At 42.1% G+C, this 15,771-nt stretch overlaps 1 protein-coding gene across 2 annotated transcripts in view; it reads left to right on the top strand.

Annotated features, from left to right (window-relative positions):
* SPRED2 (sprouty related EVH1 domain containing 2) overlaps positions 1 to 15,771 on the top strand; it is a 123,001-nt gene that overhangs the window by 92,482 nt on the left and 14,748 nt on the right. For both annotated transcript variants that reach the window (XM_035272409.3, XM_002757687.7), the window contains exons 3-4: positions 3,157 to 3,325; positions 6,021 to 6,085. In XM_035272409.3, coding sequence (XP_035128300.1) covers positions 3,157 to 3,325; positions 6,021 to 6,085 — 234 coding nt within the window. The remainder of the gene's footprint in view (positions 1 to 3,156; positions 3,326 to 6,020; positions 6,086 to 15,771) is intronic.

Raw genomic sequence — 15,771 nt, forward strand, 5'->3', positions numbered from 1 at the left:
GAGATGGAGTTTGCTCTTGTCCCCCAGACTGGAGTACAACGGTGCAATCTCGGCTCACTGCAACCTCTGCCTCCTGGGTTCAAGCGATTCTCCTTCCTCAGCCTCCTGAGTAGATGAAATTACAGGTGCCTGTCACCATGCCCAGCCAATTTTTGTATTTTTGGTAGAGACAGGGGTTCACCATGTTCGCCAGGCTATGCTCGAACTCCTGATCTCAGGTGATCCACCCACCTTGGCCTCCCTAAGTTTTGGGATTACAGGCATGAGCCACCTCGCCTGGCCTCAAAAAACTACATTTCTTAATATTGCCACTGACTCATTAGAAAAGTCTTTAAGTACCAGGAAGCTGTCTAGAGGTCTAATTTATACTTGAAATATATAAGGATATAAATTGCAGCATTGTCTTTAAGGTGACAATTCTCATTGATATAAATGCCTGTTGGTGTGGAGAATGGTTGAATAAATCTAATACATTCATATGGAGGAATTAAACAATTATTTTTACCCTCCTGGATCTCTATGACATATTTTTAAGGAAAATAAAAAGCAAGTTGAAAAACACCTTATAGGTGTGGCTACATTTAAACACAGTTACACTTACATACAAACTTATGTGTGTTTATATAAAGAAGCCACAAAACGGAAACTGGGATTGTGCCTGCTCTACTGACAGTGGGGGAACTCGATAGAGAGATGTTGATGGTGGAGGGGAGAGCGAGTAGAAATGGAGTCTTCATGTCTTCTTCTAATACTTAAATCTTTCACACCATGTATTTCTTGTGTAGTTTTTTTGTCTTCAACAAGAATATAATCACTTTTTTCTCCTTATGCATCTTATTTAAATGGGTATTTTTTAAAGCCTTTCTCTTTCTCAAGTTTTAAGTTAGTGTCTAATTGTGTGTGTGCCAAAACTTCACCAGAGAGTTTGTATCTTTTGGGAAGATTAAAGCATCTAAACTTTTTCATTTTTGTCTTTACACTTAGATACATATGATACTCTTTTGCTCCGGAAGACATAAAGAGATGGTGTCTGATTTCCCCCCTCACTTAATTTAGGTGGCTGAACTTATTTTACTTAAACTTTTGTAAGAATATGTACCTTTGGAATAATTTCAAAGTTGGAAAATGTCAATCAAAGACTTAATTTTTTCACCCCAAAAATATGGAGAGACTAGGAGTCTTTGTTTTTATAATACAGAAAGTTTATTTTGAGACTTTGAATTGAGACTATTGAATTCTAAAATAGATAACATTTGTTAGTTAAATTCTTGATTATTTGGATTTCTCCGATTTGGAATGGGGCTGGGTTGACACTTAATCATTGTGCTATTCTTAGGAGGAAATGGCCATAATGAGCAATTTAATCATAAATAGAATTATGGGAGGGGGCTGTTGTCCAGTCTCAATACAGTGTAATAGAGTTGACTGCTTGGAACTACTATTTGGTATACCAATTTGAATCTTATTCTCATTTATTTATTAAATTAGGGAACATTCATTAGACAACTCTTAGTGTATTGTTCATTTGTTCTTTCTTTTTTTTGAGACAGTCTCACTCTGTCACCTGGGCTGGAGTGCAGTGGCGCCCCTTCTCAGCTCACTGCAGCCTCAACCTCCCAGGTTCAAGCAATCCTCCCACCTCAGCCTTCTGAGTAGTGGGGACTATGAGCATGCGCCATCACACCCAGCTAATTTTTGTATTTTAGGTAGAGACAGGGTCCTGCCATGTTGTCCAGACTGGTCTCAAACTCCTGGGCTCAAGTGATCCTCTTGCCTCAGCCCCTAAAAGTGCTAGGATTACAGGCGTAAGCCACTGCACCAGCCTCCTTCATTTCTTTTTGCTTTGATCTATTCTTAGAATTTATACTTATTTAAAGATATTCTCTAACTTACATGTATGCTAATTTAGGCAAGCCTTTATTCTTGTCCTTCATTTAGTTTAAATTAATAAGATCACATTGTGGCAAATGCCGATCTTTGCCAGAACAAGATTAGGGCTATTAAAACTTAGCAAAATCATGGTGGTGTTTGCAATAAAGCCATAGGAATAAATATTGGAAGTAGTTTGAGTTTTTTAAAGAATAAAGAACAAAGCTCACACTCAAATTATTGCAATGTTTCTTTTCTATAATAAATAAACTCTAGAATCCCTATCAACTGTGCTAGACACAGAGGGAGTTATTTTAAAATATATCTTGACTTTTGGTAGTCTAGTTAGAGGAATAACACTAATATACATGAAACTGTTAGAGAATAATTTGAAATCAGCACTAAATCATGAAGATGACAAGAAGGGAGTACACACAAAAATAAAACTTGATGGGGAAGATATAATGGACAATGAGTGTAACCTTGTTAGGTTTCTCATTTATTCAGTGTTTTCAGAGCATGTTCTTGTTCTCATAACACTGGTGTTCCTTCCATCTTAGAGATAAAAAGATCAATCTGCTCGTTATAACTCAGTAAAAGCCAGTTCTGAGACTAAATTGCTAGAAACTTGAAGCTGGTTCTGTTAATCCAAACATAAAGTTAATAGACCCAGATCAGGATGGCAGCGACTGAAATGGGGTTGATATAAAAGATGTTGAAGGAAAAATGAAATGGGCCTGGTGATTAATAATACAGGGAATAGGCAAAGGAGGCAAAGATGACCACAGAGATGTTGAGCCAGAGAAAATGAGCCAAGAAGAATTGGCATTGCCAAAAGTTGGGAGAGGAGAAATTTTAGAGTAAAGTTAATTTTTCCACTTTGGGAATTTGTGGCATCAGGGGAGGGAAGCTAGACAGCCATCAATACAAAGACCCCCAATATGAAAGCAGTAATCTGGAATCAACACCCAAGACCTGGGCATCAGCTTAGTCCCCTGCCAGCCAGGGGCCAGGAGGAAGAGGAATGAGTGTAATAAAGAGAACATGGTGAAGGGATACAGCCAGGAGAGAGGGGACCACCAAAGCCAAGGGGCAGGGAGCAGCAAAGATCAGATGGTCAGCAGCCAAGCAAAACCTTCTTTCCGATTGGAAAGACTCACAGAAACGTGAAGGCAGGGGACAGAGGGGTTTTGGTAGTTGCCACCAGTGATGGTTCCTAATTAGACTTCTAACCAGACTTCATCATGGCTGTTCCACTAGTAACCAGCCTGTGTTTCCATCCTTCAGGTGGTATTGGAATGCTATGTAAGAAAGGACTTGGTCTACACCAAAGCCAATCCAACGTTTCATCATTGGAAGGTCGATAATAGGAAGTTTGGACTTACTTTCCAAAGCCCTGCTGATGCCCGAGCCTTTGACAGGGGAGTAAGGAAAGCAATCGAAGACCTTATAGAAGGTATTGAACTTGTCGCTGCATTCTTAGTGGGACTATGGAAATGTTCCAAATTCTTTTTAATTCCAATAGTCTGCCATCATATATTTGTGGTTTATTTGCGGGAGGGTTTGGGGCCAGGTCAGTAGATGCCAAAACTTTTGGAACATCCAAGGAGAGTAATTAAAGTGACAATACAGGAAAAAGGAGATGGATTTCATAGTAAGGAGTAATCCCAATTGATTTCTAGACTCTGCTGTGAAAAAATAAAGAGGCAGGTTCTGGATTTCCATGTGCATGTATTTTTTACTGCTTTCACCTTGTCCTGACTATTGAAATGGCTCTGGTCTGGTCTGTCTTGGCTCAGAAGTAGAGAATGGATTCTGGCGGGCCCAGAAGGCTCCTGGCCTACCCACTGTCCTCCTGTAATCAGAGGCCCAGGGTGTACGGCTGCTACTGAAAAGGAAAGGGATCTGAGACCTCTGGAGCCCTGATTCGGTTTAGGCCTTGGTCTATGGGTAAGTGAGTAGCAGGCATTGTGTTACATCTGATCATGGCAGAGGGCCCTGGGGCAGTCAGTTCTCATGGTGGGCTTGGCTAGAGTCCACAGATGCAAATGCAGAAATTCTTCACTGCAGCACCTGCAGATATCAAACCAAAGGGTTCAAGAAGCCATAGACAGGGCCCCCTGAAGAAAGAAATAACAAGCAACACATGTTAATGCCAAATTCAGAATTTGGGGAAATTAATCACAAAAGAATATGTTTCATTTGCTTAAGAAATAAGTGGGTTTTTTTTTTGTTTTGTTTTGTTTTTTTTAGTTGGAGTTTCGCTCTTGTTACCCAGGCTGGAGTGCAATGGCGCAATCTCGGCTCACTGCAACCTCCGCCTCCTGGGTTCAGGCAATTCTCCTGCCTCAGCCTCCTGAGTAGCTGGGATTACAGGCACGCACCACCATGCCCAGCTAATTTTTTATATTTTTAGTAGAGATGGGGTTTCACCATGTTGACCAGGATGGTCTCGATCTCTTGACCTCGTGATCCGCCCACCTCGGCCTCCCAAAGTGCTGGGATTACAGGCTTGAGCCACCGCGCCCGGCAGAAATAAGTGTTCTGAGGTCATTTTCTTCATTGTGGATTTGTGGGGAGAGAAAAAAAGCAAGTCTTAAAAGAAAAATCACTTAATATTATCATCAGTAGTAAGACAAGTCCAGCTAGAACATGAATCCATAAATAACAACTATGAGATAGCCAAAAAGAGATAATAAAAACCAGTGTTAAAATCACAGGTCTGACATAAGTGGCAAATATTTAAAATGTTATTAAACATAGCTGTTACCTGTTTAGAGAAAAAACACCTCCTATTTTATTGATAGACATTCACATTGTGTCCATGACTTAATTGCACAACATTTCATTCTGCTACTTGTAATTTTTTTCTCTATATACATGCTACCTAGCTTTTTCTTCCTATCAAATTTGAACATCGGTTGATTGGAGTAATTCAGAGTAAACATCTGAAAGACCAATAGGAGTTGCACAGAACATAATATGGGACCATTTTTTTTTCTCCTGCTGTCTCTCATTGGAAATTTAAATATTTCTCATCCTTTCTGAGCAATTATTTTAATTTCAATTTTATGTAATAGCAAAATATTTTTTCTTTTTTTTTTCTTTTTCTTTTTTGAGATGGAGTCTCACTCTGTCACCCAGGCTGAAGTACAGTGGCATGATCTCAACTGACTGCAGCCTCCACCTCCCAGATTCAAACAATTCTCAGGCCTCAGCTTCCCCAGTAGCTAGAATTATAGGCATGCACCACCACACCCAATTAATTTTTGTATTTTTGGTAGAGATGGGGTTTCACCATGTTGGCCAGGCTGATCTTGAACTTCTGTCTTTCTTTTGGCCAATTAAGTTGATCCAGGCATTATTGTCTGCTATATGGGGTAGTAGGGGGAAGTAGGGCAGTTGTATCTGATTCGCATACTAGATCGAAGAAAAAGGTGAACAAGGAAATAAATTGAACTCAAAAGTCCAATTGGTTCCATGGTGGAATAAGGAGAGTTTTCCAACAAGACCCTTAATTTTGACTTGGAAAAACAAAATAAACTCACTGATGCCTTAGTATTGCAAAAGAAAACCCCCTTGCACAGATGTCCCCTCAGAAGGGAGCCCACAGTTTAGGATTTAGACTAGAATATCTCAATTCAGAACTGGACACAACCAAACAAGCTATTGAGTTAAAACTCCTTCATTGGTAGATGAAAAGACCAGAGGAGCTAAGTCCAGTTTACACAGTGAGATTGTGGCAGGTCTCGCTTAGGGCTTCCCCATCCAGTGCTTTTCCCACTACACAGCTGGGACCTGAAGGTCACTATAGAGGCTGGGCTTGATGCATGCCCCTCAGAGGAGCAGGCAGGCTCTCCCCTCACCTCCTCCACGGTGCCTCTCTGTGTCTTATTCTCTACGGCCAGTACAGAAGTTTGAGATATTAATTGGGAACAACAGCAGGCAAAGTTAATTTAGGGAGCATCCTGGCAAGAACCAATTAAAGAAGAGTAAATTAAAAGCACTCAATTCCCAGGTAACTTGTTTCTGTTGGTTAATTCACATGCAAAGGAATGGAATGTGGTTTTATTTAAATATCCTTTTTTTAAATGGTTGGATTTGATTTATCCTCTTGGGAAACACTTTTTATTACATTTTTGTCTTTATAGGTTCAACAACATCATCTTCCACCATCCATAATGAAGCTGAGCTTGGCGATGATGACGTTTTCACAGTAAGTTTCCTTTTGTCTTTTGTTTTCCAGATTAGCTGTTGAATAATCAGAGAAAGGTTTTGTTTAAGGACATGAGGTACACTTTGCAGTGTGGCATTTGCTGTTACTGTTTGGATGGCATCAGAGTGATCTTTGTTTTATTACTGTTTTTCCTGGTCTGGTTTGCCCCTGTTGCTCACACTACCATGGTATCATCTGCCATGCAGCACAGCAATGTCAGCTCTCCCAGGTCTGTCCAAGGTTCTCTTAAAGTCTTTGCTCAGATTTCAGATGACCAGCTGCCCTGGGTTGCCCAAGTCTGTCCTGGTTTTAGCATAAAATGTCCCTAGACCTGGTAAACCTCAATCCCAGGCAAACCCTTACAATTGGTCACCCTACTTGGAGTCTTCTGTAAACACACTTCCCTCCCTGGCATCAAGGGGAAACACCAGCCATATCTTTGCTGACGAGTAATTAAACATCTAATAAGAAAGGCCTGAAGGCTGAGTTAAGGTTAGACCCAAGTGTGCTAAGGCAAGAAAAGGCTTAGCTGTGTTGACACAGCTCCAGTTAATGGGATGTAACTGGAAACAAAATGATTTCTCAGCTTGCTGCTTCAGTTAAATCTTGTGCTTCTAGAAGTTAATTAACAAATAGCTCATTGCCTGCCTGCTGTGTGCTTAGAGCAGCAAGTTACATTGGACAGCATTTTCTTCCTTTTCTTTTTTTCCGCAAAGATTGGGTTTCGCTGTGTTGCCCACATTGGTCTTGAACTCCTGGGCTCAAGCAGCCCTCCCACTTCTGCCTCCCAAAGTGCTGGGATTACAGGTTTACAAGTGTGAGCCACCACATGCAGCCTGGATGGCATTTTCAAACTCTGGGCCTTTACCCACAATGAGAAATAAATGTATGTTGTGACCCAGGACACATGTCAGTAGATACCTAAGCCAAATCATATTTCATCCTCTGCACTTTGATTTTTTTGTTTCATTTTCTTCCATTTTTTATTATAAAACTTTTCAAACACACAAAAATGTAAACAATAGTTCAGCGAATGCCTGCATACCCTACACCTAACATTCAGCAGTTGAACATTTGGGCACAGTTGCTTGATCTGTGCAAGTATGTGTGCTTATACACAAACAAATATTTTTGTTGTTGACCCATTTGAAAGTAAGTCACCTCTCATACTTTAGCATGTATCTCCTTAAGTTCACGAAGGAATTTCAGGGCAGTGAGACTACTCTGTATGTTACTGTAATGGCAGATGCATGTCATTCTGCATTTGTCCAAATCTACAGAATGTATGACACCTGAATAAGCTGATGTAAACTGTAGCCTTTTGGTGACAGTGATGTGTCAGCGTATTTCATCAGTTGTCACAAATGTACCACCGTGGTGGGGAGGTTGATAGTAGAGGACTGTGCATGTGTAGGGATAGGGGAAATCTCTACTTTCCACTCAGTTTTGCTGTGAAACTAAAACTACTCCAAAAAAATAAAGTCTAATAAAAATAATTTTTAAAAGAAATAAGGCATTTTCCTGCATAAACACCACAATTACTATCCCTTAGAAAATTAATAAGAATTTTATAATGTCATCTAATATTCACTTCATAGTTCCCCAGTTGTCCCAGGAGTGATTTGTGTAAGCTAGTTTTAATTTTATATTTTAATATATTGGGTGCAACCCATAATACTTGTTTCCCATTGCACTCATGGTTTGCAACTGGTGATTTGAAAAACCATTACTTTGGGAATACAAAGATATGTAAGTCATGGCTCCAACCCTCAAAGAGTTGGAGATCGCAAGATGGTTTGCAGAAATGAGTTTGACCCATGAGAAGCTTACAGACTGTGAAAAGTAGTCTGGTTGAGAGACAAGGGAGAGGCATGGGATCAAAGAAGTCAACGCTGGGGTCGAGGCTGGATTGAACTTCTCAGTTGCATTTGAATGGGGCTCAGGAAGGGGCTTTGAGACCTGGGAGCCATAGGGGCAATGATGGAAGCAGCGGTGTGCATGGTGCCTAGCCTGAGCACTGCCGACCCAACCTGACTTGAAGAAGAGTGTGCAGAGGGGGTTTCAGGAAATAAACTCAGTCGTTCTTCCTTGGATTGGCTGGTGTGATGTGGCTCCAAACAGGCTTCCTATAGTGCTCTGAGCAGATCCTCTCAACAGTTGGCATGTTGCTTGCATCTGTTCCTTTGTCACGTTTTGAGAGACAAACAACAGCAGGCGGGTTAAAAGGTGGCTTCCTGTGCTCCAGAGCAAACCTGTCATTCGCAGCTGCTTCCCAGCTACCTGCCAGAAGTGATTTATAGAATCAGGAGAGGGCGAAAGGGAAAGGGATGATGGAAGCCAGCATCCCTCCTGGTTTTGTCCTTTAATCCACAGGGGATCCATGTGCTACTCTAGGCTAACACCAAATGCCTGGAAGGAAGATCAGAAGCAGCCCTGCTGCTTCTAGGCACTTGCAAACTCACTGGAGAAAGAGCACCACTTAATTTATGGTATTCCGTGTAGGCCCTGGTGTATGTGATCAACTGCCTTCATTCCATTTATTTACAAACAAGGACCTATAGTACCTCCTTTCCCTAGAAAAGCCCAGTCATTAGGCCATTGACTCTTAGGAACACACTCCATGGGAAAATGGGTCATCGAGGCTTACAAATAAGGTCCTCATTCATTTATGAGCTCCATGCCTTTAGATTTTCTGTCCTGACATAATGAAATGTCTGGAACCTGGAGCAGGGACACGAGACTGCTTTCCCTCTCATGTAGTCTGCTCCACAGCTTCCCAAAGTGTGGTTGTATTCTCAAACTTTCTGGTAAGACAGATATATTTAAAACTTGGAACTCATTTATCATAATAAGGATATAAACAAGGATAAGACCCTCCTACAACATATGATGGATCAGAATGATAGCTTTCTGAGAGAGCAGCATGTGTGTGGGAAAACCTTTAGTGTAACCTGAGGAACCAGGTGTGTAGCTTTTCTGTTTCTGCTTCTGGAACCAGAAGTTTCCCTCTGTTTCAGGAAATTCCTGGGGGTGAGGAGGAAAACAGGATATTGATGCACAAGAGCATAAGCACTCCTTAATATTCTACATTAACAAAGCCCGGAGGAAGAGGTACCCCCAGCTGCCCAGTGGGGTGGCTATTTGGACTTGGATGCTCACAAAGCGGCGGTCTCTGCTGACACTTTGCCAGCTCTCATGGTTAACCCTCAGGACGCCCAAACCGTGTTGCGTTCCTCAGAAGCAAATGCTCTGCAGCCTGTTGCCTGCACCACTGCCTCTTCAGTCTTCCCATGCCGCTCCTTTCCATCTCACTGACTCCAGCTTGGTGCGTGATCACATCTTTCCTGCTGGAATTTCCTTCTGAGTTTTGGGCACTTTTTGTTTGTGTTTCTTCCTGAGACAGAGTCTCACTCTGTCACCCAGGATGGAGTGCAGGGGCATGATCCCAGCTCACTGCATCCTCTGCCTCCCGGGTTCAAGTGATTCTCCGGCCTCAGCCTCCCGAGAAGCTGGGAGTACAGGTGCGCACCACCATGCTCAGCTAATTTTTTGTATTTTTAGTAGAGACGGGGTTTCACCAAGGTGGTTTCTATCTCCTGACCTCGTGATCTGCCTGCCTTGGCCTCCCAAAGTACTGGGATTATGGGGTCTTTATTCCCTTCGTGTTTTCTTATATTTCTCCTTAACCAATTATGATTGTTCTTTCTCTTTTAAAATCCCATTGTACTTCGTACTGTATTCCTCTCTTGTCACTTGAAAGCCTCCCCTTTCTGTTTTCCTTTCATAATTTATTTGCTGGACATATGAATCTTTACCTAATTAGATTATAGGCAAGTAATTCATCGTGGTAGTCTCTATAATCCAGCAAAGCTTTGCTCTGTAGATGCTCAATAAATGGGCAAAATGAAATGGGCTGGATGAATGGATAGATACAGTATATGATAATCTGAGGTTTTCATATTTTATTTATTTGCCTTATTGTTATCCTCAGGGACTATTTAAAGGTGGGTGATTTTGAGGGATTCTTGGGTTTGTGTTGTTTCTTTTAGCTGTGTCTTGGCTCAGTCCACAGTTAGGATCTGAGCCCACAGCGCCATCACTCATGATAAGCATGCTCAGACATCTTCTTGCCCTTCCATCAAGGGAGGGCAGCAGGGTCCCTTCTCAGTCCCTCTATTCCATGGGGGACCTCAATTGTAATGGCGAATCCAGTTGAGCACAAACACCTAAGAGCCAAGGGTGTACCTGGCATTAAATATGGGTACATCATAGCTTTCCCACATCTGAACCATTTAGCACAAACTTACAAATTGAATAATGCAAAGAATATAAAACAACAAGAACAGAAAGTTTCAGCATTCTGTGTTGGAGAGTTTCTGGCATTGCTAAGAGTTAGCACACACTTGTCGGTGCCTCTTCCAGACAGCTTTTCTTTCACTCCAGAGCTGGGGAGACTTGAGGAGGCCCAGGTAAACTTGAGCTATGAAATATTTAGCTCCGTGGATAAGCTGAGCTGGTTTGCTCACCAGCTTAGGACAAGCTTCCTCCCAGAGCCCTGCAGTTGGGGACTGGGTGAGGGGGTTTGGAGCTGGGCAAGGAGGTAATTGGGGATGGAGCATAGGAGTAGAGAAAAATTAGCTGATTGTAGAGAACTGGAGAAGCTTTAGGCTTTCCGATCATTTAATGAACAAATTTCTAAATTCCTGTGGGTAGGATTTGGTCCATTAAAACCTGGTGGTTTATTTACTGCTGCAGGATTCTAAAATCATTTCTAAATTTTATTAGCATCTTCAGATGGACAAGGAGAATTTCAAAGTGATCTTGGGAGAATGAGGCTGCAGCATATTCATACTTGGAGAGCAGGCTCATCTGGAGTCTGTATCGAGCATTGTTGCTTCGGCTGCCATTATGCTGAGTGGCCGATGATGGCCCTGAATCTGGGGGATTAGGGAAATATTTGCTTTATAGGAAGATACTGGTGGGTGTGTAAAATAGCCAAGAAATAAAAAAAGCCCTCAAATAATATCTATATCTGAAAATCAGGAAACAAAACTATGACATTTTGAAAATGGAGAGAAATAGCAGAAGAAAGAGCCATACAAGAATTGAAAATGAATTTCTCTGGGGGTGAGAAGCTGAGATGGGGAGGGCTACTGTTTGATTCATTAAACAGAATCTATATATTGCTTTGATTTTTTAAAAAGAAAAGAAGAATGAGAGAGGGTTTTCGTGGAAGGTTGCCAAGAGAGAAGAAGGAGTGAGGAGAGACACCCAAGTTCCAGCCATCCTAATTTCCCCCATCTGAGGGTTTAGATAGATTTCAGAGACTCCACAGAGGTTGTATTCTATGGCCCTGGGCGCTCCTTAGTGACCGCCACTGGTTTCTCGGCCTAATGTTAGGAAATAGGACATCTACCCAGTAAATAATGGCACATTAAACTTGGGGTGTGATGAGAGTTAGCTGGAAGTGTTTGGCTTGCTGCGAGGCAAGGGTAGCAGTAGCTGTACCAAGTGCTTAGAGTTTAGATCTTGCAATTGGAAGGGATTATGAGTTCATCTTATGCAGCCTTCTTTCTAGCATTATAGGAGGATTTGCCTCATTTTACAGACACAGTTGCAGAAGCAGCTCAGAGAGTCAGATGGGTGTCTTGCCTAAGATCTCACAGCTAGTTCATGGTTGCAGAGCAGCCAGCGCTATCTCCCAACCTTTCCGGTTCATTACTGCTGTTTTTCTCTTCCTGGGCTAATAACTGTATAGTTTGTTTGTTTGTTTTTGTTTTGATACAGAGTCTCACTCTCACCACCCAGACTGGAGTGCAGTGGCGCAATCACGACTCACTGCAGCTTTAATTTCTTGGGCTCAGGTGATTCTCCCACTTCAGCCTCCCAAGTAGATGGGACTACAGATGCATGCCACCACCACACCCAACTAATTTTTTGTATTTTTAATAGAGACAGGGTTTTGTCATGTTTCCCAGGCTGGTCTTGTTACTCCTGGGCTCAAGCGATCCAGCCATCTCAGCCTCCCAAAGTGCTGGGATTACAGGCATGAGCCACCAGGCCTGGTAGCTTTTTTTCTTTTTTTACTTTTTTGGTAATATTATTATATTCAGGGTGTATTATAGATATATGTGCAGGTTTGTTACATGTATGTATTGCATAATGGTGATATTTGGGCTTCTAGTGAACCTATTGCCCAAGTCCCTAAAATAATAATTCAAAGCATGACCATGGGAAGCCTACCATATGTAAGATTTTTATTTTTCTTTCCCCCTTCTAAGTTTCTACTGCCACCAAAGTATTGTTTCTGGATTTGGGCAGCCCATCTCAACCGGGATTCCTAATTAAGCTCTGGCACCATCAGGCATCCATAATATATAATTAATTAACTTCTCTCCTGTGCACTTAGAATGATATCAACTGTGTATCATTCTTTGCAGAATTGAGAAGACTCATTCAACAGCATCTTGTGTGGCATTTAATGCTTTCCCAGAATCCAGTTGAAAGGGGCTGGCATTTGGGTTATGTTTTTTGTTGTTGTTGTTTTGTTTTTGTTTTTTTGAGACAGACTTTCAGTCTTGTCGCCCAGGCAGGAACACAATGGCACAATCTCAGGTCACTGCAACCTCCGCCTCCCGGGTTCAAGCGATTCTCCTGCCTCTGCCTCCCAAGTACCTGGGATTACAGGTACCCACCACCACACCCAGCTAATTTTTGTATTTTTCATAGAGACGGGGTTTCACCATGTTGGCCAGGCTAAGTCCTGAACGCCTGACCTCAGGCGATCCACCCACCTAGGCCTCCCAAAGTGCAGGGATTACAGGTGTGAGCCACCACTCCCGACCAGGTTGTGTTTTGTATTTCATTATACCTTACTTCTTCAGGTAGGCAATACTCCTCCTCTTAGGAAAACAATGCCCTGCCCTTTGCAGCAGCCTCAGCTTCTAGCCATGTTTTACCCCAGCTGGAAAGCTTGGCCCTTCCTCATGCCCTACACGTGAACCCTTGACATTCTGTTTATTACAAGCTGCATTTTTTACTTTCTGGCTATTCAGAGCAGTTGTCTCTAATGACAGCCCTGCCCCCTCCCATCCACCTCAGGTGTTGTCTAAGGCATGGATAGAGCACATAGTTAAAACCAAAGCACCAAGACAGTGTTTGTTTTGCCCTAATAGGCTTTTGGTATTTGGAAGTTAAGCTTCTTTTCATTCTTAAGTGGAAAAATGAATTTGTTGAATTTTGTACTTACCAAGGTTTCATTTACAGAAGCAAAAGAGTACTGAATACAGCATCTTCCATTTCTTGAGTAGTTTTTTTCCACCTACTCCATCCCCAACAAACATTAAAGCTGAAGGCAGATCTACTAGTTTTGTGATGAATGGGGTTCATTTACTGGCTGTCTAAGGAGTGTTGTCTTATAGGTGAGGTGGTGTATGATCCCCGTGTTTATGGAGTTTGGAGCCTGAAGAAAGGCCTACATTCTAAACTGGATTCTGCTTTTAGTTAGCTGTGCTTTGGACTCAAAACCTTTTGGGGATGGACATATTCCCTTTGAGTCTCCATTCACTGGCCCAAGAGGAGGGGAAGGAAAGGGACAGTGATGTGGAACCATTACTGTCCCTGGCACTTTGCACTGCATTCTGGTATACGTGACTGCATTTGGCCCTCATCGCCACGCTGTGAGTACAGATCAGCCACCACAGCTCAGTGAGATGAAGTGACTTGTCCTCAGTTCTACATTCTGCTCTCCTGGAATTCAAGCCCATAAACTGCTTGCTGCCTTTCAGAGAAGCTTAAGCAAATGAAATCGTTATCCAAATAAGTTTCAGCACATTTTATATTGTCAGTATACCAGATTCCTTTTATTGCAGAAAAGCTGCCTAAATGATGTGCATTTAAAGTGGTACATTGGCTTAAGACCTCAGCTATCTCTTCGTTGGAGGCCTGCTTGAAAGCCCCTGTCTCATTTTAGAAGATCAGTTGATCAAAAATATTTTCTTGTGTCTTTACCTTTGGAATTAAGGGACTGGGACAGAGGAGGGGAGGGGTGACAAGTAAAAGAGAAAATAGTTTGAAAATATAAATTCTGCAAAGTTTGTCTAGTGAAACTGATCTGTGGTGGTTGATTAAGAGAAGCAAAAATGTTTTGGGAGGGCAGCGCTCCACGTTTTGGTTGACCCCAGGGAGCAGTGCATCCCATAACTACTGCTGATTGAGACCCAACATGGGGTGGGGTATCAGAAGAAGGACTCAGAAGATGGATGGGAACTCCATTATCTTCTAAATGACAGTAACTTTCAGGCTCACATTTAACTGTAAGAAGAGGATCTTTTTATCAGCATGTAATATCTATAGTGGCTAAATGAATTACAGGTCTAAGGATCTAAATAAAAGCTTTGGAATGCTCTCAGTTTAAGGAAGCCCCAAGGCATTTTGCAAGGCCTGCCACTTGTGTCTTGCTTCATTTACATATATATCATCTCATCTTTTTAAGCTGCGGACAGTGAGACACTTTTATTTCCATTTTACTAATTCATACAGAGTATATATTCGTGGTTACCTGAAACCTAGCCTTCCTGCTCCCAACCCCTCAGTCCTTTCAGTGAAGCTCAACTCTAGGTTTATCAGAGTCCTTTTCTTTCATATCAAAACATCATCTAATTTTAAAATTTGGAGGCTGAGCGTGAAATTTGAACCTGTAATCCTAGCACTTTGAGAGTCTAAGCAAGGCAGGAGGATCGCATGAGGCCAGGAGTTTGAGACCAGCCTGGGCAACATACAGAGACCCTGTCCTGTCTCTACATAAAATTTTTTCCAGGCATGGTGATTTGCTCCTGTAGTCCCAGCTTCTTAGGAGGCTGAGGTGGGAGGATCTCTTGAGCCTGAGAGGTCAAGGCTGCATTGAGCTGTGATTGTACCACCGTACTCCAGCCTGGGCAACACAGGAAGACCCTAACTCAAAAAAAAAAATTTTTTTTTTTTTTTAAGAAACAAAACTTTTTTAAAAAATTATTTTTGTTGGCCTGGCTCAGTGGCTCACGCCTATAATCCCAGCACGTTGGGAGGCCAAGGCGGGAAGACTGCTTGAGCCCAGGAGTTTGAGACCAGCTAGGGCTATAGTGAGACCCCATTTCTTTCTTTTTTTTTTTTTTTTTAAATTGTTTTTGTTGTTAATTTCACAATGAAAGAATCCTCTAGGTCCTAGAGAGAGGATAATGTACTAAACTCAAGGATAGAGTCAGAGTCATCTCTCCCCAGATCTCCTCCCCCTCCTTCACCCCCCACAGCCGAGAGCAGCTGCCTCTTAAACTGCCTGCTAGCTGGGATTGTGAAAGAACACAAGTCTGGCCTATTTCCTGATTTGCTTGCCTCTTTGAAAGAGAACACCTGGAACCAATGTAGGCCCTCAGGACAGATGCGCCGGAGCTACCTGTTCCCAACGAACTGTTGACAAAATGGCAGACTTCCTGTTTGCCAAGGACTGGTCATAGTAGACACTGCAGGGAAACTCTTGGAACTCATTCAGTTTGAGCCAGTAGGCTTCTGAGAGAGACACTCTCAGGCTGAGGTTAAGAAAGGACTGGTTATATTTAGGAGTTGTAAATACTTACATATAAAATGGGAATCCCTTGCAAAAGGAAGAATATTGCCTTGGTTACATCAGCTATTGAGATATATTTTGGTGG

The sequence above is a fragment of the Callithrix jacchus genome, chromosome 14 (assembly GCF_049354715.1).
Source record: "Callithrix jacchus isolate 240 chromosome 14, calJac240_pri, whole genome shotgun sequence".
Classification (NCBI taxonomy): domain Eukaryota; kingdom Metazoa; phylum Chordata; class Mammalia; order Primates; family Cebidae; genus Callithrix; species Callithrix jacchus.